At 37.5% G+C, this 26,020-nt stretch overlaps 1 protein-coding gene across 1 annotated transcript in view; it reads right to left on the reverse strand.

Annotated features, from left to right (window-relative positions):
* Positions 1-26,020, reverse strand: part of LOC132303459 (uncharacterized) — a 74,345-nt gene that overhangs the window by 20,570 nt on the left and 27,755 nt on the right. Inside the window, exons 10-19 of the mRNA XM_059800719.1 lie at positions 20,961-21,078; positions 20,556-20,765; positions 14,233-14,557; positions 12,791-12,884; positions 12,447-12,555; positions 12,068-12,336; positions 11,832-11,956; positions 10,716-10,950; positions 1,694-1,882; positions 1,323-1,609 (exon numbers count right to left, since the gene is read on the reverse strand). Coding sequence (XP_059656702.1) covers positions 1,323-1,609; positions 1,694-1,882; positions 10,716-10,950; positions 11,832-11,956; positions 12,068-12,336; positions 12,447-12,555; positions 12,791-12,884; positions 14,233-14,557; positions 20,556-20,765; positions 20,961-21,078 — 1,961 coding nt within the window. The remainder of the gene's footprint in view (positions 1-1,322; positions 1,610-1,693; positions 1,883-10,715; positions 10,951-11,831; positions 11,957-12,067; positions 12,337-12,446; positions 12,556-12,790; positions 12,885-14,232; positions 14,558-20,555; positions 20,766-20,960; positions 21,079-26,020) is intronic.

The following is a 26,020-nucleotide window of genomic DNA, read 5'->3' on the forward strand; positions in this document are numbered from 1 at the left end:
TTCATCTTTAAACAGTATTAATGATTGTAGATCATTTTTTAATTTCAATGAGGTGTCAGAACAGGAAGAAGCATGGTTGGATACCTACATCTTCAACTGTGGTCACACCACCATTTATTATGGATGGAAGACTCTCCACTTCCCTTATTATTGTCTGGACTTTTTCCAGGGAAGAGGAGTTTGTTTTTAAGGTATTAGATATTATAGATTATGAGAATCCAACCTTAGGACTCTCCACTCTCTCTATATAATATGAATATATACTCTGTATATGCATACTTCTGAGAAGCGAGAACTCGGGTAGCATGTATTTTAGAGAGAAAATAGGGACCTGTGATTTAAAGAGAGATCCTAAAAAAGAGAGAGGGAAGATGCGTCTTCACATATATTATAAACACACGATTGTCTTTTTGAAATTTTAGTTTGATCACCTCAGTGGACAGTTACTGAAACTGACAGCAGGGATCAATTTGTTACAAAGGTGTTAACTAGAGAGGCGTAGTTGAGATTTTCCAAAACATAGGGGAATATGGTGTATTTTACCCTAATTAGAGGGGAGGTGAGTGTTATTATCCCTTCTTCATCCTCTTCTTATTATAATTAGTCAATGGAGTCTTATCCCGACAAATTAGATTTCGGGAACACCAATCCAATGGTTATAGAAATATGCTATGGCATCTATATCATTTGCAAGTTGAAAGCATTAGAAGGTATCTCGAAGATAAAATAAGTGTAAATATCTTGTGTGAGCAATATGCGTGCTTCTATTAGATGTTCTAAAACTGTAAAACCATTCTTTTTTCTTTTGGACCAATTTATGCTCTCTTTTTTTTCCCTCTCTCTCTCTCTCTCTCTCTCTCTCTCTCTCTCTCTCTCTCTCTCTCTGTATCCAGTAAAGGGCGAGGTAACATGTATTCCCAAGTTTTATATGTTCTTAAACAATGCTTATCTTACAGGCTGAACAGAAAGACAGAGGGTAGCTGGAATAAATACAAATAACAAGACAGACCACACTCATATATCTTCATCAGATATGCATCACTATACTAGAATTACAAATAACAAGACAACCACACACATATATCTTCATCAGATACGCATCACTAGACTAGAATTACTATATAAACTAATCGGTTAATATTTGTCTAGTAGATTGGTTCATGTGACAGAGACATGATATAAACACTGAATCCTTATTAAACAAAGTATAATTCCTGATACATGGTTCCTAAATATGCAACATATGATGCTGCCGGGTTTGTGGGAATCATATAAAGATAACCAGTTCAACCAATATCCTAGGAGAAAATTTTCAAAGTTACCTCGGAAACTCGTCAATACTTCTGTCCGTGAAATCCGAATGGTGCAGATTGTGGAGAGAAAAATCACCAACCAGTACCAAAATACCTAACTGATAATAACCAGTAGCAGTAGCCTGGAACCATCCAATCTCAATTTTAACCCCATGAAACTCAAGTTGGGGGTTTCCATGACTTTTTATCCATTCAATAACAGGGACCAGAGCAGAACGAATGGAACTTTGCCTCACTGTCCTAAACTGGGCATTCAGACCAGCCACCAAATGATTCCAGACAGTTGCAGGGACATGCTGAGAATACAGAAGACATGTCAGATAAGAATATTGAAATGGATGATTTCTAATGCTACTAAAAAATCTCAGATTAAGCAGAACCTGGCCAAGAAGGTTTGTCATCAACGCATCACTGTGAAGATTATAGGGTGACATATAGCTTCCATCACCACCAAAAATTATGCACATGGGGAATCTCTTCTGTATACTTGTTACCATGTCTAAACGCTTCTCATCACCACCAAGGAAGAAGTCGATGTATGCAACCATCAAGTCTGGCGATGCTCCAACCTGCATTAATTGTTACTCATACGTTAACATGATATGACTGGTGAAGTGTCTTCCAACAAATATAAGAAATATTGTTCTTTGAGAGTATGTTATTGTATGTTATCACAATTTTTTCTAGGGTAGGCTAGGGAATAGTAGAGCATTATATGTACTCACTTCACATTTGTTTGATAAGTGTCCAGAATGAAGGGACTATGCAACTTAATAAAAATCGTAAGAAAGTTTACCCCGAGGTGGTGGCATACACAACCAACACAAGAAAGCAGTTTCTCAACAAATATTTGTGCTCTGCTACATTAATCATGTTTTGCTAGTTTTCTCTTTGTAGGACCATAATTTTTGCAAATCTTCATGCTATCATATCTTTCCTCGGTATTCCAACCTATGATAATTAGTAGCAGAGCATATTTTGTCACTTAGGAAGCCATTTGTTTGGTTGGTGTTACCAAAATTTCTATGCAAACAATAAAAACTTCTCTGGCATACCATATAAAAATTCATCCAAGTAATATGAGAGAGAGGAAGAGAGAGAGAGAGCGACAATGTACTTGAGCTTCCTTTAGAAAGCCACCAAGGATATCATGGCCATACAATTTTTGCATTTCTCACCATTCAAATAATGCACCGATATTTAGATGCTAGTTTAGTGAGGAATCATTTAGATGGTGTTACGCTTCACCAATATGTGACAAGCATAACTAATTATCTCATCATCATCATTGCCTTATCCCAATTGAATGGGGTTGGCCATATGAATGCTCTTCTTCTATCTGAAATGCATAACTAACTATCTGACATGCATAACTAATTATCTCAACAAATATTGTTTGTGGCGACCTGTGCTACTGATATCTCCAAATGGTTCGAGGCCTTTTGGGGGGTAAAACCAAAGAACAAAATTGTGCAGGATCATGCACAAAGGGGACAATATCATACCAAGTGGTGGAGTAGACTGTTACAAATGGTATCAGAGCTGGAGCTTAACCGAAAGTGTGACCAACAGGGAAGTTAGGCCCGTTGGGGGGGGGGGGGGGGGGGGGCGGTAATTGTGGCGACCTATGTGGGTAGGTGCGAGACACTGGGCAAGATACAGGTTGCACAGTCCTACATCGCCTTATAAGGTGAAAGTGAAGTACTCATACGTGCTAGTGTTATCTCCAAATGGTACGAGGCATTTTGGAGGTAAAACCTAAGAGCAAAACTGTGCAGGCTCAGCCTAAAGCGGACAATATCATCCCATGTGGTGAAGTGGGTTGTTACATTGTTTATAAACCAAAAAAATTTCATAAACTATTAAATTCATTCAAACGAACATAGATCTTGCTAAGTTAATCATAGGTACACACAAAATTGATAAAAAATAATTAACTTTGTCATATATCTAGTTAATATATGTAAAAAAATGAAGAAAAAAAATCGATTAAATATCTATTAAAAAATCATCTATTATAATTTGAACTGAAATTCTCATAAATTTATTTTTCAATGTTGACAACTAGGTAATTTGCTATATACTTATCCTCCATCTCATTTCATTATTGTAGGCTATTCAAATAAGTTTTTCAAGATTGAGCCTATAGTAAGAAAAACAATTGGGAAACCAATACTATTAAATGGAAAGTTGATGACGAAAGAAAAATTGTATATTAAGGCTCAATACTGCAAGTACAAAAGATCTTATGCAAATAAAATAATTCAAAGAAGATACAAGAAGAGTGTATAAAAGAGAAGTGATGTAGAACTCGCTCACGATTATCTGAGCATACAGGATCATCACAAATCAGGGAGACTGAAAAGGTAAGGAGAATAGAAGAAAAAAATAAATAAATAAGGAAAATTCAAAAGGAGAATTGGTGTAGTTGCCAACAATAGAAGATATTATTCTCCATTGCAAGAATTAAGGAGGATTCAGAAAATAAATAAGAAGATTTGGTATAGTTGTCAACAATAGAAGATATTATTCTCCATTGCAAGATTTAAAGAGGATTCTGTTCCATCAAATCTTAGATTTCCCCTTTAATATTATTTCACACATGCTTTCTTTTTTTATTTTATTTTTGACTTACCTATATAAAGGCAAGAGATGTAAGTCTGCAGACATCATTATTATCAATATAATTTCAGTTTCTCACATGTGTGTTCTTTGTGAATTACAAGGCTTAACCATGTTCTTTATTGTTTCTGCTACGATAGTTGGTATCAGAGCAACATTTCGAATCCAAGATTCGCCTTTGTTTCGATGGCCGGTGCACCAGATGGAACCAACCCCTCCAGCGACGGTGATCGTGATAGAGTAGCTCTTTTGAGGGCCGAGTTTACTGAGTTCCAGACCAACATTAATCGAACCTTACTTGAAATGCATGAAACTATGCGTCAAGTATTGACAAGATTGACAATGGTAGAACTTAACCGCGAGAACAAGAAGTTGCTCAACGACGGTGATCATGGACGTCCTACTAGTAATCACAACCCAAACCCACTGAATCGACAACCAGCCTATCAGGAAAATGTTGGTTTTGGTAACAATCGATCCATACAGGTGTTTGGAGATAATCGAGGTCAATGGGAAATTGATGATTCCAAGGATTTTCATATGAAGATTGACCTACCCAACTTTCAAGGTCATCTTCGTATTGAAGAATTCTTGGACTAGATTCGTGAGGTTGAACGTTTCTTTGACTATATGAAAATCCAGGAGGAGAAGCAAGTCAAACTCGTGGACTATAAGTTGAAAGGCGACGCATCAGCATGGTGGGATCAAGTGAAAACTACCCGCGCATGCGAGGATAAAGATCCGGTATGTACATGGGTTAAGATGAAGAAGTTGATGAAAGCTTGATTTTTACCCCCTGATTACGAGTAGGTTCTTTTTCAGAAATATCAATCCTGCACACAAGGAAGTAGAATGATTGTTGATTATGCTAAAGAATTTTATTGGTTGTCATCCAGTAACAACCTGGTGGAACCCGAATTTAGCATGGTGGCCCGTTTCAAAGGCGGGTTACGATGGGATATTGAATAGAAAGTGGCGCTGCAACCGCTATTCAAACTGTCTGAGAATGTCACGGTGGCAGAGAAAGCAAAAGCGTTACTGGAGAAGTCGAAGAATAGGTCTCATGGTTCATATAATATCCCACATCCTACACATGACATGGGTAAACAAACCGCGGTAGCCCCTGTTCCAATGACATAACGAGGCATTGGAGATGGTCCAACAAAGGCCAAACCCGCCGCACCCATAAGCCTACTGGAAAGGGAGCCCCAGCTGTGAGAGAAAATCCCTATGCACACCTAAGTATGGGCAAGTGTTTTCGATGTGGAGAACCTGGCCATAAATCCAACAATTGCCCCAAACGACCGATAGTAAATCTGGTCGAGCATGAGGAAGGATAGTTCCTTACCTTTGAAGAAGAACAGGTGACTGAAGGAGAAAATGGCGAGTTGTTGTCCCACTCTTTAGTCGTAAGGAGGTTGATGTTCACACCAAAGAAGGAGGAGCACCTGCAACGTCATAATGTGTTCCGTACACGTTGTACTGTCAATTATAAGGTAGATGACGTTATTATTGATAGCGGCAGTAGTGAGAACATTGTTTCCTTAACCATGGATCAAAAATTGGGGCTTAAAACAGAGAAACATCTCCATCCATACAAAATTGGATGGATTAAGAAAGGCTTAGAAACGCGAGTAACTGAAACTTGCATCGTTCCATTCTCAATTGGGTAAGCATATGCAGAGGAGGTGTGTTGTGATGTAGTTGACATGGATGCATGCCATATGATATTGGGCGGACTATGGCAATTTGATGCCGATGCCACTCACCGTGGTAGAATGTGTATATTCTATACATGAATGGTCTAAAGATTGTTTTGGGTCCGCCGAAAGAAGCCGAATTTCCCAAAGGAAATTCAGTTAACAGTGAGGCAATTCTAGGCGAAGTAACAACTGCCCCTGAAATCTTAGTTGTTGTGTGCAAGGGGGAAGTGGTAGAACAACCTCCTTTTACAGTACCAAAAATAGTGCAGACATTACTGCAATGCTACGTTTGGTGTGCAGGAATGGAATGGAATGGAATGGAATGCCCATTCCAACCATTCATTTGTTTGGTGTGTAGGAATGTAATGGAATGACCATTCCATTGGAATGAAAATCCATTCCATTCCATAGTAAGATTAAATATTTTTGTAATATTCCCAATAAGTCCTTCATCACATTCCAATAATAGGCAAAAATCCTTCACATAGACAAAAAATCTTTCACATTCTATTTTTCACGTTTCTCGAGCTTCTTTATTAGACGTGGTAAAGGTCTTTCGCCTTCCTTCTCTTCTGAATATACCCAGGGCTGCCATTGACAAAAAGGTGTAGGACCTTCAACCATAGTATATATATATATATTAGCCTTTACATCAGCTTCTTAGGTTAAGTATTCAACCCGTTTTGGATAAAATTGTACCGACAAATTTATTTGTGTGTCTTCAATCATAGTGGATTGGTTTAGTTGTAAAACTTGAATCTGTCCAAGATTTAAAGCCAATTCTAGAACACTATTGTGACCATGGGGCTAGGAAGTGGCTAAGGTTTTGTGTTTGCATCTTTTGGGAATTCAGATATTTTCCCTTTTGCAGTCATTTATTAAGATTAACATCTCATTAAAAATAATATTTTATTTTATTTTAATATTTTTTTTTTTTTTTTTTTTCAATGGCAATACTGGGCATCTTATAACATCCCATAATTCTTCGTCAGAATATTAATTAGATTGATTTTATTAAAAAGTAATGTAAGCCAATGAAAAGGGTATTTTTGAAAAAAATCATTCCATTCCAGATTTAATGATTGTCAACCAAACAATAGAATGGTAATAATCATTCCATTCCATAACGATTCACCGTGTCATACCAAACAATGAAATGAGAATACTTATTCCATTCCGTTCTCATTCTCATTCCATTCCAAGTTGCATTCCATTCCATTCCTGGACACCAAACGTAGCCCAAGAGTTTAGTGAGTTGGTGCCGGAAGACTTGCCTGATAGTCTCCCTCCCATGAGGGACATTCAGCACCACATTGACTTGGTGACCGGGGCGAGCCTACCAAATCTACCACATTACCGGATGAGTCCCAACGAGAGTCAGATCTTACAAGAGCAAGTGGAAGAGTTACTATAGAAAGGGTTAATTCAGGAGAGCATGAGCCCATGTGTTGTTCCGACCTTCCTAGTACCAAAGAAAGGTGGCAGTTGGAGAATGTGCGTTGATAGTCACACAATTAACAGAATCACTGTCAAGTACAGATTTCCTATTCCACGACTGGATAATATGCTGGATATGTTGGCGGGATTGAAAGCCTTCACCAAAGTGGACCTCAAGAGTGGATACCATCAGATTAGAATCCGCCCTAGGGATGAGTGGAAAATGGCGTTTAAGACAAAAGGACTATATGAGTGGTTAGTCATGCCACTCGGATTATCTAACACGCCAAGTACTTTCATGCGGTTGATGAATCAGGTACTCAAACCATTTATTGCTTGATTGGTAGTTGTTTATTTCGACGATATTTTGGTTTATAGTCAAACAGAGGCAGAACACCTTTTGCACTTGAGAGAGGTATTAACAGCTTTACTGAAGAATAAACTGTTCATTAATATGAAGAAGTGTAGCTTTGTGACCCCAAGCCTAGTATTCCTCATGGCATCTGGGTAGATGAGGAGAAGATGAGGGCCATTCGGGAGTGGCCTACGCCGAAGAATGTGGGAGAAATACGCAGTTTCCATGGCCTAGCATTCGCATGTGCATAGATAACCCCCAAGATGGACCAGGACTTGGCCTAGAATTCGCATGTGCAGGAGCTGGAGTAGGGCGACCGTGTAGATTCCAGCATGTTTCCCTAGTGTGGCGCGTACGCCCACAGTGATTACACCTCAACTTGCTCTTGTCATCCTGCTTCCCTCCTTTTGGAGGATTGGATTTGTTCCATTGTAGTGTGGCAAGAGCAGAACTCTCAGATAATGGTACTTCTAACTCAAGCTTGGATATACGAAAACACATCTCTAACAGAAGTAAGGGTTGGATACCTGCCTAACACTTGTACCCTGGCATGCTCGTATCTCAGATGCAGACCAACCAAGAACTCAGATTCAATTCCTTTCTACCATAGCACAAAATGCTTTAAGATCAACAGCACACATAGGTATGTAGTCTTGGTAGTGATCTAACTCTTCCTATTTACCACATAAAGTGTGATAATATGTAGCAAGAGTTTGGTATTCTTGCTTAAATCTTGATATATGTTGTTGGAATTCATATTGTCTTGCAAAATTACCAACCGAAGAATACGTCTCTTTTACAGCCTGCCATAGCTCTTTAGCTGTTTTCACAAACAGAAACCCTTAAATGATCTGTGGCTGCATTAACTGCAACAACCACGTCATAACTAGTGCATTATTTGCACTCCACTCTTTGAATTCGGGATCACTCTTGGAGGGATACGTGACAATCCCTTCAATATGGTCGATCATCCTACGACCAGTGATATGCATACGAGCAAATTGAGCCCATTCCATATAGTTCGTCTCATCCAGCCGAACAGTCATAATACAAAGGTTTAGATGGTAATCACCATTACCTCCCAATACTAAAGTCACATATGAGCCGGACATTTCATTAAACAATTTTTGGATATTAATCCTCAGAAACAAAAAAATCAACAAAATACGTAGAGAACCACCTCTTTAACACACAAACTTCAACTAAAAAGATTACCGTCTTCTGAGATGAATAAAAAAGCGACCACACAGTCACTACACAAACCCTAGAAAGCAACAAAGTATACCATACCAGAATCGCAAACGACGAAGAAAAAGTCAATGTTGCAGAACCTCACGAACACGGGAAAAACACCAATCGAGACTGCAATAGATCAAAAACAGGTCCAAAACCCTACATTTGGATCCGCGGTACATGCGGATGTGATTAACACTACTTCCTTGCAAACAAATCCCACCTTGGAATCTTTTCAAAACCTTTCACACCCATTAGGGTTTACACAAACTTGCTATAGGTTAACTACACACCTAGAGCTTTACAAACCTTTCTGATTCCATGTTGACTTTAAGAGATAATCTAATCAAAGAGTAAAGTATAAGGAGAAAAAGAGAAGAAAGAGGATGAGAGAAAAAGAGACAGAGATATGGGGAAAGAGAAAAAGAATGAAAGAATCATTTCATCCTTCCACCACATTATATTTATAATAATAAGTTTCATAAATTACACATAAGCACAAACATTATATAAGTAACAACAAATAAGCCCCTGACAACATAGATTGACCTAATTGATGCAGTATGGGTTCTGGTTTAACATTCACCGCCAGCATAGGTAAATGCCAAAATGTGATTGGGAAACATGTGGGTGTTAAGAAAATTTGAAGAGGTTCTTGGTTTTTTGAAGGGGCCCACATTATAAAACTATTAATTTTGTGTGGGCCGTCGTTAAATTCTTAGAACTTATATAGAATTTTGAAAAATATTACGAGAGGGCATGTAGAATTTTCAAAAATTGAGGGCATAGTCAGCTAGTCCCGTAGAAGTTCTTCCCCCGTATGGTGTGATGAATATTACAACGAGTGTCATTATCGTAAAATTACCTGCTGCAATATTATTGTAAATTTTACTCATCACTAATATAAATATGTGGGGATCGAGATGACAGAAACATTCTACAACCCTTCTTTAAATTTTTTGTCATTCATTATTTCCCTTCCTTCAAACCCTAAACACCCAGGACCAAAAACACAATAAATGTTGTATTTCAACTTGGTATCAGAGCCACCAATCAAAGTCCTGAAACCTTTAAAGGAGTCAAAAATACACCAGAGTAGCCTAGGAGAGTACTGACTTCATCAACAGGGGAAAAGCTGAGATTAGCACCCGTATGGTCGAAACAAAGCGAAAACACATGGATCGGCTAGACTGATTTTTATTATTATTTTTTAAATATGGTGTTTTTTTTTGACATTTAAGGCCATTTGATAGACCTTTTCTATTTTTAAATTATTTTCAGAATTTTGTGACTGATTTCGCGAATTGCAATCTTATTCTAGATTTTTTTTATTTTTTTTATTTTGTGGGGGTTCAAATCAATCCCCTAGGGTGCGCCTAAGCCCTTTGAGTGTTGCTTTGAAGCTTCGTTGAAAGCTGACTTCGTTTTGAAGTTTTTTTGCTGATATTTGAGGTGCCGCTAACCATTTTAGCTACAATTCATGCATATTTGGCTACTGTATTTTCTGGTTTGCACTTCATCAATGCCAGAAATGATTTGGGAAGGGGATTTGTGTTACTGGTTGAGAAATTTTTTTGGTTTACTAAAGCTTCTGTTTTTGCTTTTTGGACGGTTGTTGTGTTCCTTCTTTGTTCAAGCATTAGTTGATTGGTAGTCATGTCTGAGAAAGATGAAGATTCTATCAGTTTTGGAATTTAACGAAACCATATGTGCTTTGGAGGAACTCGAGTACTTTTGAGAAATAAAGTTTTGGGTATTTTCAATTGCATTTCTCCCAAGCAAAAAGTCTTCAAATTTGCTTATTACTATGGTTGGACTGAACTCAAAATTCAATTTAATCCTAACAAAAATCAGAATTAATTTAATAACGATGATATTGACCTTGGAAACTTCAGCTGAGGTTTCTATAGGCATAGCCTAATATGAAGTATTGTCGGACTCATCAAAAATAAATGAATAAATATATCATAATAAAGATGTAAATGTCATGTGAGACGGATTTAAATATTGGACGACAATGGCCCTATAGTAATACAAGTCAATGAATCAAACCTTCATTCCTTTGTACAGAGCTCGTGATCGACAGGAGCGCAGGCAAGAATGATCGTATTCAGACTTCACATAGTCCTGAAGGCGATGAATTTTATTTCTCCTTCGCCATTGTTTCCATGACCAGGCACAAGGATATGCAAGCACTGAGAGTATGCTGTGAACTGACCCTTCCCACCAGTCATATGCAGCAACAGAGTTAATCTCATCAATAAATCTGTTAAAAGCATCTTCATATCTGCAACTCAAAATAGTTTACACATTATAAGAGAAAAATGACAAATGATGAGATGGAACAAGTTGATGATTGTTCAATTGCTATGCTGCATAAGAAAGTCCTTCAAACAATGACCAGCCCAGTAGAAAATTGGGGACAATGAGGACTTCTGAAAATTCAAAGGCAACTGTTTGAAATAAAAGTCATGTGTTGGCTATGTCCTCAAAACTCTGGTCGTAATGTATCAAAGTGTCATTAGTCATATTAGTACAACCATTAAAGACAAGAGGTAGATGTGGGAACTGTTACTCTAGTTGTAACTTCTTTTGCTCATATAGGAAATTGTTCTTTACTAGACAAAGTCCCGTGGTTTTTTCTTGTCTAGAGTGTTCCACAAACAAAATTTGTCTCTGCTCTTGCTTTGATTTTTATAAACTCGTGGTTATGCATGTGATGATTGAATCAAAAAACAAACAGGTACAAACTAGAATTCAAATCATAATCAGCATAACTACTTAAAAATAACTGAAATTTAAAATTAATATCTGTAGGACCAATTCATTTCTCCCTCTAGGTCTAAAGCATTGCTCATGCTATGATCTGTCAGAGACTTGGTTTACGGTCCTTGCAATATAATAACACCAACGAAAGAAGAATTCAATGTAAATGATTAATAAAGATATTAGTTTAAGTTCAATATATGGTCAAAACACGGTGAAGACAAGTATTTTCAGTGATTGATTTCAACTTATCTTCTTGGCATGTTCCATCCAACCAACCAGCAACAGAAAATGAAAAAGCAAAGTGATGAAATCTAATATAACAAACCAAAAAGTCTTACTCTACAACAGCATTGAATTTTGCCATTATTAAAGGACATTCAAAATTGAGTGTTTTCTTACACAAGCTCAATAATTGCACTGGGAGGAGAGTATGGAAGATGCCAAGGTTCTCTGAAGTTATTGGGTCCCATAAAGTACATTCTGTGAACATGGCTTTGGGTTTCTTCAGCTCTGGTTCCCCGTACCTGGGAATTGAGTAATTGTAATGTACAAAATGGTGTCAAAACATATTGAACCTGCATCAAACAGGCAACAGCACAAGTTGAAACCAGGGATGTTTAACAACACTAGTGTACCTCTGATAAGGACAGAAGAGAAGGGAGACGGTGATGACTGTGGTGTTCAACTGAATTCGCAGTTTGATAAGAAGAGCTAGATCCAACCAGTTTGATCCGCAAAGTACTTAGCAACAGACCTAGAAGCACCAAAACGCATGATAACAGTAATGCAAAAGGCCATGGCCCTCCAAATGTATATATGAGCTCCTCAAATGGTGTATAGCAATTTGGCATCCTGTATATGTCAGATATACATTTATAGGGACAAGACGGTTGAGTAACTCCACCTGCATCCACATGTGAGATAATGGATAAAATTATTAATCCCAAAAAAAGAGGAAGGGACAACCAGCCAAGAATGCTAATGGAGAATTCAAAGCACGCCCATTAGAATTACCTCTTACATATATGAAATTTGCACGGTTAGGAAGTAACTCAAGTGGACAAGGAGTGCAAAGACATGCATCAGAGCCTTCAACATCTTTGTAAGTGCCAATAGGGCATTCCTGTACAAATAGTACATTGACACAGGCATTCAGTTCTATTCAATTTAGCACATAATGTTCAAACTACTGTTGGCACAAGGCAACAATTAGGCTAACATATGAAGAAACATGTAATTTGTCCGTACCTTAAGACATTATGCAAATTATATTCATGTATTTACTAGAAAAATATGAGACATATAGACAGCTATTTTTTTTAAAGACAATATAAAAAGGAAAGACAAACCAAACATACCTCGCAATATGTACCGTAGAGACCCTTAGGGCATTTCTTTCCTGTAACTGTGCCTTCCTCTCCATGAAGACCGCCATCATCCCCAGAACCCCCACTGTCAGATTTCATTAGATATGTAATAAACTGATATGAAATAAAAATATTTATATAACAAGGTTTGTTTGTGATGTATCTTGTTAAAGAATAAGTGAAAATTTGGCTTGGGCATGACAATAACATCAGAGATTCAAATATGAATATGCATTATATGTTGTTAAATTCAGACATAAAAATAATTTGTACAGGGGCGGGAAGACATTGCATGTGCCTTGTGCAGGAACAAGTAAATAGAAAAAAACATGTATGCTATCTATAGAACTTAACTGACTGAGTGAAATTCTGACCTCGTAATGCAAAAGTTATAGAGTACTGCCTTTTAACATGACTCTTTTTCCATCCCAAAATCATTTTAATTAAGCGGAACTGTAAAATAATGTGTACTACTAAAATATATGTTATCCCACAGTCCACTAATGTATTTATCAATTGATTTACCAAAACATATACTAAAAATTCTTGTTCTGGAGAGAGTAAAAATTCTGTTTCGGGAGATTGAGAGAGAGAGAGAGAGAGAGAGAGAGAGAGAGAGAGAGAGAGAGGAGCAAAGCAATGTAGCACCCAACTTATGATTTTTTTATAATTAATAAATCGAACAAATTTTTTTTTTTTTACATAATTTAATTATTCACACCATCTCAATGAAAGTGAGGGTATTTTCAAGTAAAAATGGATTGACCAAAACATTGCAACATATGTTACAAAAAGAAGAGGAACCAGTTCAATATTACCATCTTTGAGTGATCTCTAGTACCCTATTTCAGGTGTCAGGTTTGTAGAAATAGAAGTGACGGTAAAATACAGAAGCATAATTAAAGAATAGATTAGAAGGGATGAGCACAAAAATGAATGGATCAGCGAAGGAGTAAATTTCCACAAAAGCAAGAGGCAATAGACTTTTTAGAAGAAAAAACAATTATTAAAAGTACCAGCGAAATATTGCAGGTAGAGGAGAAAGTTAGGAAGTATTTATTCATAAATGGCACAAACCACAAACAATCCCTTTAAAATGGAAGAGAACTAATATGAAATCACTCCTGTATCAGGAGTAATTGCAGGCAAAATAAGACCCTGAGGGTATTATAATAAATAAAAAAGTAGCAATCATTTGGGTATAGATAAGTGAAGGAAAATCATACAAAAGCCTAAAAGAAATTCAAATGGAACTGTTAGAAGAGCAGGTTGCATGATACAGAAATAAAATCTAGAGTTTTTCAAGTGCAACTAACCAAAAGAAATTACATTTATGGTTATACTACAATGAAGAAAGAGATCAAGATATTCACCACGTTTGTTGCTGCTACATGCAAAGCTTATATGGAATATATCAGGACTATTAGGCATACCTACTGTTGATGGTACCATTTACAGCTGCAAGAGGTACATACTCGTTGCCCATACCTATCTTAGACCAGTGAAAATGCACTCTTCCACCACCGCCCCCACCACCACCAAGAGGACCACCATGGCCCCCAGAAACAGATAGGGAGGAGTTCTCCAAAATGGCAAGTGCTTGAAGAAAAAGAAGAATAGTCCCGCCAGAACCTCCACCAAGTCCGCCTATCAAAGTTCCATTACTGTTTCTTGTTGCTCGACTATAGCTTTGACCATCAGCCACCATAGATCCATACATAACAACCCTTGAAAGTGGCCACTGAATGGATCCCATCACTAGTACACACAAAGCATAGAGATCTGTTATTCTCACTTGGTTATGATGTCTATGTTAAAACGGAACTGAGATAAAATCATTTATGGAGAAAAAAATTAATTGTTAATGTTTGTTTCTTAGCATCTATATATTTCAAGAAGCATCCCTAGTTCATAAGAAACATATTGAAAACTTATATAATTTTATTTTTAGTAGGTAAGCAGCACTCACACACTGCCATATGTGGGGCTCAAACAGCTCACCACCCCTTTTAGGAGGAGAGCTCGTACTACTTGGGCAATTACACACATAAAAATACAAATTTGGATGGTTTCTATCATTACAAGACCTCAATCTTTTACATTGCATAAATATAAGAACATGTGTGTGTGTATCTATAATGCATTTACCAATCAGTAAAGCCTTTTTATATCACAAATACAAATTACCTCCACTATTAGACTTGGTGAATAGTGATTATATGTGCAATGGAAACAAATTATGTCATGATTTCAATATGTAGAGGTCTTTTCAGCAGCTAAGAATAAGTTGAAGTTCAATTGTGACATTAGCTGAAACATTATCTTTAAGAACATATTTGAGGATTTAAAATATTACAAGACATGGTATGTAGTGTGAGGTGGTTAAATTATTCCACCAGATATTCATTTGTTTCTAACTAACATGATACAGCCAACCCCAAGAAATATGAGGCATTTAAGGCTAGCTCCTTCCCACACTAGCCAAATACTTTGCTTCCTCTTTGGAGCTCAAACTAAAAAAAAGATTAATTCATTGCAATCATCCAAGAAACTCAATATCACCTTTTCTTTTCTTGTCCCTAATGGCAACCCCAAGTATGAAATAGGGAAGTGCTCAACACCGCACCCCAGAGTATCAGCCAAAAGACAGATATCCGCAACCTCTCCCACCGGAACCAACACGCTTTTCCCGACATTCACTTTCAGATCTGAGACAACCTGAAAGCAAACCAAGACACACCGCAAATGCTCATCCACATCAAAAAGCACTAAGGTGTCTATAGGAAATAGCAAGTGGGATACCTCCAGTTGATTGAGCTGGTGTCTACCCACCCTAAAACCTCTAATGGAGCCCAAATCCACTGCCCTCCTCAACAACTTACTGAGAAACTCCTTCGCGATGATAAACAGAAAAGGGGATAGAGGATCTCCCTGCCTCAAACCTCACGAACTCCTGAAGAAACCAGCCGGAGCACCATTCACAAGCACTAAGAACCTCAAGGTCAACTAGTTGGTGGTTGGGACCCAGTTGTTGAGAGGGTTGAGAGGAGGTTGGCAGGGAGGAAGAAGCAGTTATCTCTCGAAGGGATGCAAGATTACCCTTTTGAAGAGCACGCTATTGAGTCTGCCTACCTATTTTCTCTCTCTTTCAGATTCCCTCCTTCGTGGCTACGAGGATTAAGAGCCTTCAACGGAACTTTCTTTGGAGTGGTTTGGGGGAGGAGTTCAAGTATCATCTTGTCCGGTGGAGCATGTTTGTAGGCCGATTCAGGTTGGCAGTCTGGGGATTAGAAGGTTGGAGCCTTTTAACAAGGCTTTCGGGCAAGTGGCTTATGAGATTCGGGGTGCAGAGAACAGACTATGGCGGAGAGTCATTGTCCAGAAATTCGGGGAGGAGAGGGTGGGTGTCCCTCTGAGGTGATGATCTCAGGCGGGGTGGGTGTTTGGAAATTCATCAGGAAGGTGTGGGATAGACTTTCTAAACACATTAGATTCAAGCTTCGAGGAGGCACTTTCATCCGATACTGAGAGGACGGTGTGGGAATCGTACATAAGCATGCATTTTTCCCAAGCTCTTTAGGATTGCTTCGGATAAACATGCTATGGTTGCTTCTACTATCACCTTGATGGTGGGAGGTTGACCTGGGATGTGCGCTTTGTGAGGTATTTTCAAGATTGGGAGCTTGATGACGATCTGGAGTTGCTGTCTGTGTTGTACCACTAGGAGGTTGATGTGAGGCAGGCTGACTAATTGGTATGGACTCCTTTTCCTCAGGGGAGGTTTGATGTTCGTTCCTTCCTTGGGAAGATTTCAAATTCAGGGGAAGCTTTTTGAAGCAAAGAGAAAAACACACACAAATCTTCTTACAACAGTAAGGAAGACTAGGGTTACACCAATCACCGTTGGAGCCTAGATTTCTGAAGGGAAAACTGAGAAAATCCTTAAGAAAAGTTTATACTCTGAAATAACTCAAATTGATATTGCTTATGACTTGGTTCAACAGATACATAGGGCTGTCCGTTTTATAAGACAAGTATTAATGACACTTTTTCCTAGACTGACTTTCAAACTACCCAAAAAACATTAATGATGACTTCTACTATTCCCATAACATTTCCAGATTCCCATATCATAATTACTACTTTAAACTTTGACTAGACACTTTCTAAGAATATTAATTATTATTTGCATCATTTTTCCTTGCAAGGCTGTGTGGCGTGCTAAGGCCCCCCTTAAGGTGGCCTTCTTTTGTTGGACGGCAATGTTGGGGAAGATTCTGACCTGTGACAATTTGAGGAGGAGACAGATTGTTGTCCACTGGTGTTTTATGTGCAAGGCAGATGAAGAGACAGTTGATCATCTTTTGTTGCATTGCCCGGTTGCTAAGGACAGTTGGGTTTGATTTTGTCTTTGATTGGGGTTTACTGGGTAATGTCTCGGACTCCGTTAGGGTTGATTGAGGCTTGGCGAGGTTGTCTAGTGGGCTCTCAAACCCGTGTTTTTTGGAGAGTGGTTCCCTTGTGCCTTTGGTGGTGCTTATGGAGAGAACGCACTAAGAGATCCTTTGAAGGTGAAGAGTCTCCTATTGGGGTGTTAAAATTTTCCGTTCTTAGTTTTCCTTTTTGTTAGGTTGCTGAGAGATATTGTAAATCTTAGAGGAGATCGTTGAATTTTTGGACACATTGAGAGATTAGGGGCCCAATTTGGCTCTTCTTTTGTTTCTTGGGTTGCGTTCCCCACTTGAACGCTTTCTATGTCAGATCTTACTTACAAAAAAAATACGCAGGATTAGTTTCACCACTGGTGTTCAAGGACAATAATCGATTGTTGGGTTAGAGAAAATGCTACAGAGAGGCTTTATTGAACAGTTAAATTAGCAAACATTCTACTGTACCAGCACCACCCAGACTTAACAATATCAGCTAGGAATGTAATTTTTCAGCACCCCAGGAGGTGCTGAAGAAAGTTATGAAGTTTATTTCTTGGTTGCAATAGATTATATAGAAGTAATTCCTCCATGAGGAACTTTAAACCAGAGTTTACACTGTTGTCTTTCACCTCTACTTTGGAACTCAGAACTTTTTCTGACGCTGACTGGGCTAGTGATTCCACTGTTCACAAGTCAACTTCTAGCTTCTGTGTTTTCTAGGTGACTCTCATTTCCCGGAAAAGCAAGAAGCAAACAGTTGTTGCTTGCTCCACTGTTGAAGTTGAGTATCGTGCTATGGCTGCTACTACAGAGGAGATAGTTTGGCTGCGGTCTTTGTGTGCTGTGTGCAGATTTGTGACAAAAAAAGTAACATTCAGATTGCACATAATTCTGTCTTTCAGGGGCTTACCAAGCATATTGAGATTGATTGTCACTTCGTGAGACATCACCTTCAGCTTGGCACTATTCTTTATTATTTGTTTCTTCTACTATGCAGTTGGCCGACTTATTCATTTTCCTTTTCTTCTTAGCAAACTCGCAATGCTTCTTAATATCACATCATGAGTATGAGTGGGGGGAGGGGGGTGTTAGAGATATCTTGTTTATAAAAGGGGAACGCTTTATATGAATCTTTTTACTTGTCAAAAAAATATATATCTTGTTTATGTTAAGGGTAGCGTTGTATTTTTCCGTTTTCTATTAGTTGTCAACCTTTAGGGCTTATATTATTGTATTATGTATGATATAATGTTCTGTTGAATAATAAAGAATTCTCTCCCTTTTTCTTTTCTTTCATTCTCTCTCTCTTATTTGCACAAAGTTAACAATCAGGACCAACCACTTTATTATTGATAACCTTTTTGAAGTGTGTCCTCTAATTCCATATTGTCGATTTTATTCATCATTCCTATATTAAGTTTAATAATTTCCACTTCTTGTTGAAGGTAATTTTTCCATCTAGTTAATATGTAAATTTGCTTAACTAATATTTCAGTCTGTCATTAATACATATAATTTGATCCATATTTCCAATTAACTTATTTCTACTTTTTAACAATTTATAATTAGTTTTCACCCATTCAATGTGTTTTGATACATATTCCCGGAGTCTTTAACAATTTATATATAATTTTTTCACCCATTTAATGGGATATGTTTGGCTTCACTTGCTACCTTCTTAACTTCAAACAGGCAGAGAGGTCTTAAAATTATCTCAAAAGGACCACAGAAGGCTTGCTGGTTCTTTGTTGCTTGATCAGTTTATTCTATTAAAGTAATAGTAGTATTAATATATTTTTTTCAAAGAATAATTAAAAAACTTTCTATTATAATGTGAGGATTTGAAGCCTCCAAATTATAAATTTAGCCAAGCAAAATAAGCTTGTAGTTCTGATTATAAACGAGGATGTCTTGCTTCTTCAAAATTACAGTCTGGATGCCAACAATAGGAAGAAGAAGAAGAAGAAGATACCATTATCGTGGAGTAGAAAAAAAAGTTGATCAGATTCTACACCACTCTATAATTATATATAAATAGCAAGAAGACAAAAATTCCCTTAATACAATAACGCCCAATAATCCAACTCTAACAGCCCAATAACCCAACTCTAAAACTCCCCCTCAAGCTGGAGCATACAGAATCAACATGCCCAGCTTGAAACACAATCGCTGAAATTCACCACGAGCTAACGGCTTCGTAAAAATATCATCCAGCTGATCATCAGAACAAATATAGGGAGTAACAACTTGTTTCCGTGTCAGCAAATCACGAATAAAATGGCCATCAACCACTATATGCTTGGTGCGCTCGTGAAAAAACAGGATTGCTAGCAATAAAGATAGTGGCCTGATCTCTTGAAGAAGAGAGCGGACCCACAACTTCTCTGAAGTGGTGTGAGCCATAGCACGATACTCAGCCTCAGCACTAGAACGAGCAATAACAGTCTAAAAGCTTTAATATAAATACCATCTACCCTAAAAGTTTACGCTATTAGAGAGGGTGTAACTTTAATATATAAATCTTTCAACACTCTTCCTCACGTGTGGGCTTCTTTTTGGTTCAATAAGTGTTTTTCAATTTTTTAATTAGGGTGATGGTGAGATTTGAACATGATAACTTTGGCTCTAATACCAAGTTGAAGTTTGTGAGATTATGTTGTAGGGTTTGTGAGTTAAGAGGTAGAGAACAAGAAGATATTATTATCGTGGAGTAGAAAAAAAACTTGATCAGTAATCTACACAAACTTGATCAGTAATCTACACCACTCTAGAATTATATATATATATATAGCAAGAAGACAAAAAATGCCCTTAACACAATACGGCCCAATAACCCAACTATCTAACAGCACAATAACCCAGCTCTCTAACAAGGTACACAAACATCCTTGAATTCATATCCATATAGTGTTAAGGTCAGTGTTCTCCCCCTATCCTCAACAAAGAGTTCTATCTATTATATAGCACAATCAAATCATTTTAGCATGATAAAGCACAAGAACAGTTGGTGCATTAAGAGCAAGGTCATAGATTAAAGATTTTTCAAGAAAAAAGAAGTGCCAAATAGTAACTACAAAAGCAACATATATATATATATATATATATATATATATATATATATAACTTAAGGTAGCACTCATACCAAACATTAAGGTGACAAATATTAAAAAAACCCGTTAATATTTCTTTATACACATTATATGACCATACATGCCCAAAAAAATAAAGGATAATACTTTCACACATAATACTCCCAGAAAAAATACATATGATAAACATCCTTTTTACTCCTTTTTTAAACTTGCGAATTCTGAGAAAATGCTTACCAATCATTCCACCTCCAGCCGCATGTCCGTAAGACTCATTAGGGCCCTCAGTTCCACTTCCTAACTCACAAGGAAGTTCAGCATTACCATATCTGTTACCACCCTCACTCACCCTCCCCTTGAAAAATCCTGAACCCCCTCTTCCCCCATGTCCAGCACCACCCCCAGCACCATTCGAATAGTTTCCTTTACCAATACCATTTCTGCAACCTGGAAAGGTGTCTCAATTGAGTCAAAAATTTTATATGCTACTTTTTCATAAATTAAAAGCTCCCTTAACATAGGATAATGAGGCCATCTACAAAAAGAAGCTAGAGCGAAGAAATGGAAGAACAAAATACGGAGAAATCATTGAAGAGACCAAAACACTGAGATAACATAAAACAAATGTGTGAAGATTATTACCAAATTCTGATGCGGTAATCATGCCATCAGAATCAACAATGACAGTCCGTGCCCTGTGAATGTGAATGATACTTCCCCTAATGAGACCAGTCACCAAAATATCCTCAACTCGGCAAATCTGCCAAAAGTAAAACCATGAGAGCAAAAAACAATGCATCAACTATAAGCCAAAACATATTAAAAATGAATGGTTTCCAATTACATACATTTGTTTTTGGGCTCAGAATGGCCATTTATAATTTTTTTTTTTTTCTCTATCAACTCTAACGTGGAACAATAGTTATATTCTCAGTAATTACTCATCAGCAACCAAGAAAGAGCTCAATATTCCCAAGAGGTTGGTTGGGAGAAAGATACAGACCAACAATCAAGATCATGATGTGATTGTAAGCACCGAATCATAATTAGCATGGATTTTAAAATTATATGAAAAGATTATTTGGTTTTAAATTGGCATTTCTCAACTCCAAGCAAGCACATTCTAGTAATATAAATCACTCAAACAAAATAGGATGTCTTCAATCTAGAGCTAACAAAAAAAAAAAAAAAAAAAAAAAAGCTTGGTTTTGCTGAAGATGCCCAAAAAAAAAAAGAAAAAAAAGAAAGAAAGAGAAAATAGAAAGCGTGAATAACAACTATACTCAACTCCACAAATCCTTGTCCCAATAAACGAATTCATCATATTATGTAATCTAAAATTACCTAGCAAGGACAACATAAACGAATTCATCATATTAGATAAGACTTTCTACTTATTTCTCTTCAACATAAGGATTTGAGTTTGATTGGGAAGGGTTTCAAGAGCCTGATTTAGTTTTACTTCGATCCTATATTGAGGAACACAAAGAGGTGGAGGAAACGCTTAAATTGTAAATATTGAAATATGTTGAAGGATTTAAATATTAAAGTTACACCCTCTCTATCAGCTTATGCTTTTAGAGTAGAAGGCGTTTAACAAAACATAACTACAGAATCTTCACACAGACAAACTTCTTAATATTGCGAAAACTCAATATATGACAACGAGAAACCCTATAACCTAAGACCCTTGTATATCCCTATCCAGAAGCATTAGCTTAAGCCTCAAACTTAATGTGAAGCAACCTAAGACTTGACATACCTTCAATCTGAAAAAAGGTGGAATAGGATCTATCTAGCTTAATCCAAAAAGGTCAGTGAAGCTTGGAAAAATGGATGGCAGGGAGAAGGGAAGGGAAGGTGTCTCCCTCACTTTTTGTTTGGTTGAATAGAAAGGATGGATGTAGGGCTGTCAATGAACCAAACGTTCGACGACCAGCTCAAGCGCGGCTCGTTAAGAGCCCGATTCGTGTTCGTTTGTTCAATGAACGAGTCAAGCTCAAACATAATTTGTAAGCTCGATTATTAAACGAGCCAATCTCAAACAGCCCCTAGCTCAGCTCGTTAGTTCATGAACGCATCCATGAAAAATCTTGATAATCTACTCGGCTTGAAAACATAAAAATATAAATATTTATATTAATTACATATACTAATAGGCAAATAACTTTTGGCCTTCAATTAGTTAAAGATAGTACCTAAAACAACCAGCACAACCCATTAAAATAAAAACAACCCAAGCCCACACTATATTGGTCCCAAGCCCAACTCTCGTATACTATATAAACTACAAAACCCTATCTGAATAACCCTAGCCTATTTGCGAAAGCAGAAGATAAGATAACGCCTGAAACCCCGCATCAAGTCGGCAAATCCGATGAATCATGCTGGCGATTACAAACAGCGACTATAAAGACTGTACCTGCAACCCAGTGACGCATTAAGCCAGAAAACTGACGAATCATGTTGTCGACTAAAAAACTCTTTCTGGTAGCTTTCCCTCCTCTCTTTGGCTCTGAGATTTGAAACAATGTTGAAAGATGACTTTTGGGGTGAACTCGTGATGATCTACAGTTGTAGCATTGGAGCTCAATCTGGTCTCATCAAAGCTCGAATCTTATCGAGCTCGTCTAGCCGAGCTAGAACCTCTTTGAAAGTTGTTGAGCCAAGCTCGATCACGTCTGGGCTAGGCTCGATTGAACTCGAACCAAGTTCGAACAAGTGTGTTGATTTTTCGAGTCGAGCCTAAACACTCCAATACTCGGCTCGATTACAACCCTAGATGGATGAGGAGACACCTTTCTTTGCTTGATTGGAAGGAAGGGAAGGAGAGACTCTGTATTTTTTTACCAGTATACCCTAATTATATAAAGGGTGGATTACTCTGACCACTCCTGAGGTTTGCTTTAATTACCTACGGATTAAATTTTTTGAAATATAACTCTAACACCCCTGTCAGAGTTTAGAGTTGTTAGTTCTGTTAACAATTTATACAAGTAATATGCGTCATGCTGACACAAAAGACCCAACATATGATAGGACGATTTTGCCCTGATACGATTACACTCTTTACATATTATTTGTTCCTTTCTCTGTGACAATCAACACTCTTCGTCTGAAAGGAGACGCGGTGTCAGAATTCGACAACGGTTACGGAGCAGAGGACAACATCAGAGGAGATGTCAAGGTGAGGTAGTAGAGGAAGGTGGAGAGAAGGTAGCAGTGGCGGCGACGATGGGTATCTGAGTTCGCTTGTGGGCATCAAAGCCTCCAACATTTTGCTTGACCAAATGCTTAATTGCAATCTCTGCAGTTTTGGGTCTGTTAAGACGGCGTTTTCTTCCACTGCTTTACCAACGTCGCGACAAAGCAATTGAATCCATTAATGATAGGTTCTCTCGAATATGTCAATCCTTTGGCAAGAACAAGATCTGATGTCAAATGGACAAATAGGTCACAGCATCAAAATTTCCCATCCCATGAACCCAATTCAAGCCCCATTTCACAATATCAAAATTTTCATCCTAATTCACCCAATTGAAGGCCTAATTCGTAACCAAATCCAACTCAATACCTGACTATCTTCAGCGATATTAATTATAAACTCCAACTGCTCTCTCACTCTGCATGATGTGGTGTATGGATTTTTAGATGGGGACTGATGTAGCTTCTGCATCTGCAACAGAAGCTACTATGCTTCGTGAAGCCGTTCAACTTTTATCAAGTTGGCGCTATGGAGACTTAGATCTGGAGGGTGATGGTAAACCAGTTATAACATTGAAGGCAGTGGATCCTTCCTCTAAGCTACTTTTAGAAGATTTTGAAGTCTTTATGGCAGAAAGTTTCAGGATACATCTTGCGTTGGAGTCCAAGATTGTGTAATGAAATTGATTGACTTGCAATGTAATGTATGGCCCATGTGGCTTCTTAATTTGTTACCTTCAGATCATAATGTTTCTTCCTCTTGTTAATGAAATTTTCCTTTTTGTTTTTCATTTTTTCTTTTTCTTTTGCATGAAATTCATGTTTTTGGTAGAAGTAAAGAGATGAGAGAGAAACTATATTAATTAAGAGTAATTTTAAAATAATTGGTAAAATTTTAATTTAAAAAGGAATATCAGTAAGGTTAATATGATTAATATTCACATTATAATAAATTTAGTAATTGACTAATATTAATATTATAACTTATTTGCCCCTTATAACTAAACCTAAGCTATTAATGGTAAAAAGAGAGGGGGAGTGGGTTTAGGTGTTTGTGTGTGAGGGTATAAAGGTCCAACACATTAAGGTTAAAATTGTATTTTCAAAAAGTGAGCAAGGCTTATTTGGTCATTTGGCAACAAGGTAGGGTAGTGTTGGCATTTCACTTTTTCAATCTTAACTGACTTCTAACCTGGCTAACCGCCAACTAACGGCAAGGGAGTGGGGCTAAAGTAAACCAAACCTCAGGGAGGTTGACCAACTGTTTCCACAAGTCAAAGCCACGTAGGGTGGTCCGAGTAATTCACCTTTATATAAACTAAAGTAACTAATAAAAAGCAAATACTCATTCCAAATTAGCAAGATATAAAAAATTAACTGGGTAAAAATGATACTAAAGTGGAGCAGTTCTTCTCTCATTCCCTCCTCTCTTCTGTCCAATTTTGGAAAGACAAAAGTGTTGCTTCCTCCCTCTCTTCCCATCCTTCCAACCAAACGATGGAAGCATATTCCATCCTTCCTCCTTCCTTCCAACCAAACAAAACATAAAGGATTCCAGTTATGAAGAGGGATCTTGAACTTCAAAGAGTGCATAACCGCATGAATAAGCTCAAACACGTGGATTGTGCTTGTTGATTGGCACATTCTGCCGTAAGTACCTCCATATTCTGCTTAGTAGTTCCCCCCGAAATGCATTGAGGAGCAGCAGTTGGAAAAAGTGCTTTCATTGTTGTGAAATAAGAAGCCTTCATATCTTGATAAATGTATTTAATTTATTTGGAGCTATTAGACACACCGAATGACTCTATGAAATTACGTCAATACTTCCACATATTATGAGTAACATAGAAGACATCTCTATTTTTCCCCAGGGGAATCTTTAGAAAGAAAATTCTTGGTTCTGTTCTCCATCTTAATGACAGAAAAAAGGACTTGAACCTTGTTCTTACATAACCTGATCAATTCGATCAGGCACCCTCCATCTATTTTCATACGTATTAATCAATATTCAATTGATTGGTCTAAGGTTATCGACAAAAAAGATTTGTCTAAGCCACTTCGTTTCTTTTTCCTCAAGTCAATTCTTTATCAAGATGTGGATTTTCAACCAAAATGGACCAGTCTTTTACGTTTTTCCCATTGCAAAATACACAAATCAATGGGTTCCATCAAGCTAGATACTGGGTATTATCAACGATTTACTATTTGTACCTCCGTTAGAAGTGTTCCAGAAATGTCTGCGATCAAGTAAATAGCTCTACAAACGAATGGACTGATCCACTGACATAAATCCAAGGGCATAAGGGGCATGAAGACTTGACGTCATCCTCACCTTCCTCCAGCTTCAGGACATTATAGCCATCCTTTGGTCTGACGAATTATCCGAAGAGGATGCAAGAGCACGAAAAATTGAGCATTTATAGTCGGTCTAGGTATCTAATATAAGCTTTTAAATCTTTCCACATTATTGAGAGAATTTATATTTTAAAGAGAGGGAG

The sequence above is a fragment of the Cornus florida genome, unplaced genomic scaffold (genome assembly GCF_030987335.1).
Source record: "Cornus florida cultivar Cherokee Brave unplaced genomic scaffold, ASM3098733v1 CherokeeBrave_3.0.0_Hap2_Chr04, whole genome shotgun sequence".
Lineage (NCBI taxonomy): Eukaryota > Viridiplantae > Streptophyta > Magnoliopsida > Cornales > Cornaceae > Cornus > Cornus florida.